General features: G+C 35.7%; 1 gene segment (V, D, J or C); it reads right to left on the bottom strand.

Moving 5' to 3' along the window:
- Nucleotides 1–939: 939 nt before the first annotated feature.
- LOC121813470 lies at nucleotides 940–1,673 on the bottom strand. The segment is given in 2 exon segments: nucleotides 940–1,509; nucleotides 1,601–1,673. Coding segments are annotated over 2 exon segments (366 nt in total).
- Between the last annotated feature and the right edge of the window lie 17 nt (nucleotides 1,674–1,690).

Here is a 1,690-nt window from a genome sequence, read left to right as displayed (position 1 = left end):
ATATTTCTGCAAACATTTGACTTTCTAATGATGTGCATGCTAAGTTTATCAGCTAATATTATCCATGTCGACTTTAAAAAAGGGTGTAATAAAAGTAAAAATCACAAAATAAAATCACAGCTTAAGAAAAATCACTTTTGTTTTGTGCTTGGGGAGAAGCTTTTAAAGGCTTATTTGTGTGCAAAGTCAGCGATTGCTGTTGACCTTTGAAACAAAAGATAAAGATACCAACTAAAATCCAGCTTTATACTGGTGAAGAGTTGGGATATTTTCCATCACGAATGTAATATGGTCTTATATGTTGCAAAATGTAAAGTTGCTGCTGCCCTGCTACAGCTGAACTTTCCACCTCTCAAATCCAACTTTAACACCTGATTCCAACCCTCTGGTAGGAAACTGAAAAAACAAATACAAACAACATGTTCATGTATGGAATGCAATCATTGTTAAGTTCAAATCAAAGTAGCTGATTAAGTTAAAAACTGTGTACAGGGTCTGGGTTCAATATTTGGTTTTGATGACTAGATGAATTTTCTGTGCAAGTTTTTTGACTAAGACTTGAATTTTGAGCCTCTAAGCCCATCCAGTCTGGTTTTCTCAAGGAATTAATACTGCAAAAATCTGACTCAAAGTATCATCAAAGAACAACACATGTTCTCTTGCTTCCCTTTGTGGCCTTCTGGCAAACTGTAGAATTAATATTAAAATTTTACTAATCAAATTAATAAACTTAACCAAATACATTTTTCTGCAATTTTTGCTAGTTTTCGTTATCCCGATCATGTGGCGGTTTAATTTTGACCTTTGTTGTCACCAATTAGTTTTAAATATGTATTTATGTATGCTGTGATATAAAAAAGTATTTCTTATAATCTGATTTTATTTAAAATGTGAAGCACCTTATAACTTTGTGATTTAAAATGTACTGTATAAACAAAATTATTTTCATATTACCTTATTATCCACAGCAAATTAGAAGTAATACAAAATGTAGTGAGATAAGCATGTTGCAGATTCTAAACAGTGTTACTTAATTTAAAATCTTCTTAATGATGTGATCAGGAATGAATACATATTTTAGTTTCCACTTCTGAAAGTGGACTCAGTGAACCAGTGATGCATGTCAGAGTCTGTATCAGAAGCTCACAGCTGCAACACTGCAAATAGTAACTGAGGGAGGTTTTTGTACGACTCTGTATCACTGTGTGAACTCTGGGCCTGTATATGCTCCCATACAGTAGTAATCTCCTGCATCTGCAGCCTGAACTCCATTGATTGTGAGAGTGAACTCAGGCTCAGATCCACTGCTGCTGAAATGACTCGGAGTATCAGATTCACGGCTGCTGATTTGGTAAAACAGCAGTTTGGGAGGCTGTCCAGGTTTCTGTAGATACCAGCTGAGATCATCATCAACTCCTTCACTGGCTGTACAGCTCAGAGAGACCGTTTCCCCCAAAGCAGCAGCTTTAAACACAGGAGACTGAGTCACAGATGAACTAGCATCTGATCCTGGAAATTAAAATATGTTACTTTGTTAAAATGACAGTGTGATGTAAAGTACAACATAACAGAGAATACACAGAACCACATCACTCATCACCTTGAAGTCTGAGCATGATTGTGATCAGCAGTGAAGTCAGTAACATCATCATCATTATGATAAATCTCACTGTCAGAGACTCTGCACAGA

This window comes from Haplochromis burtoni, unplaced genomic scaffold (assembly GCF_018398535.1).
Source record: "Haplochromis burtoni strain Fernald_Lab_line unplaced genomic scaffold, NCSU_Asbu1 Contig_1740, whole genome shotgun sequence".
Classification (NCBI taxonomy): domain Eukaryota; kingdom Metazoa; phylum Chordata; class Actinopteri; order Cichliformes; family Cichlidae; genus Haplochromis; species Haplochromis burtoni.
This window is presented reverse-complemented; position numbering and strand designations above follow the sequence as displayed.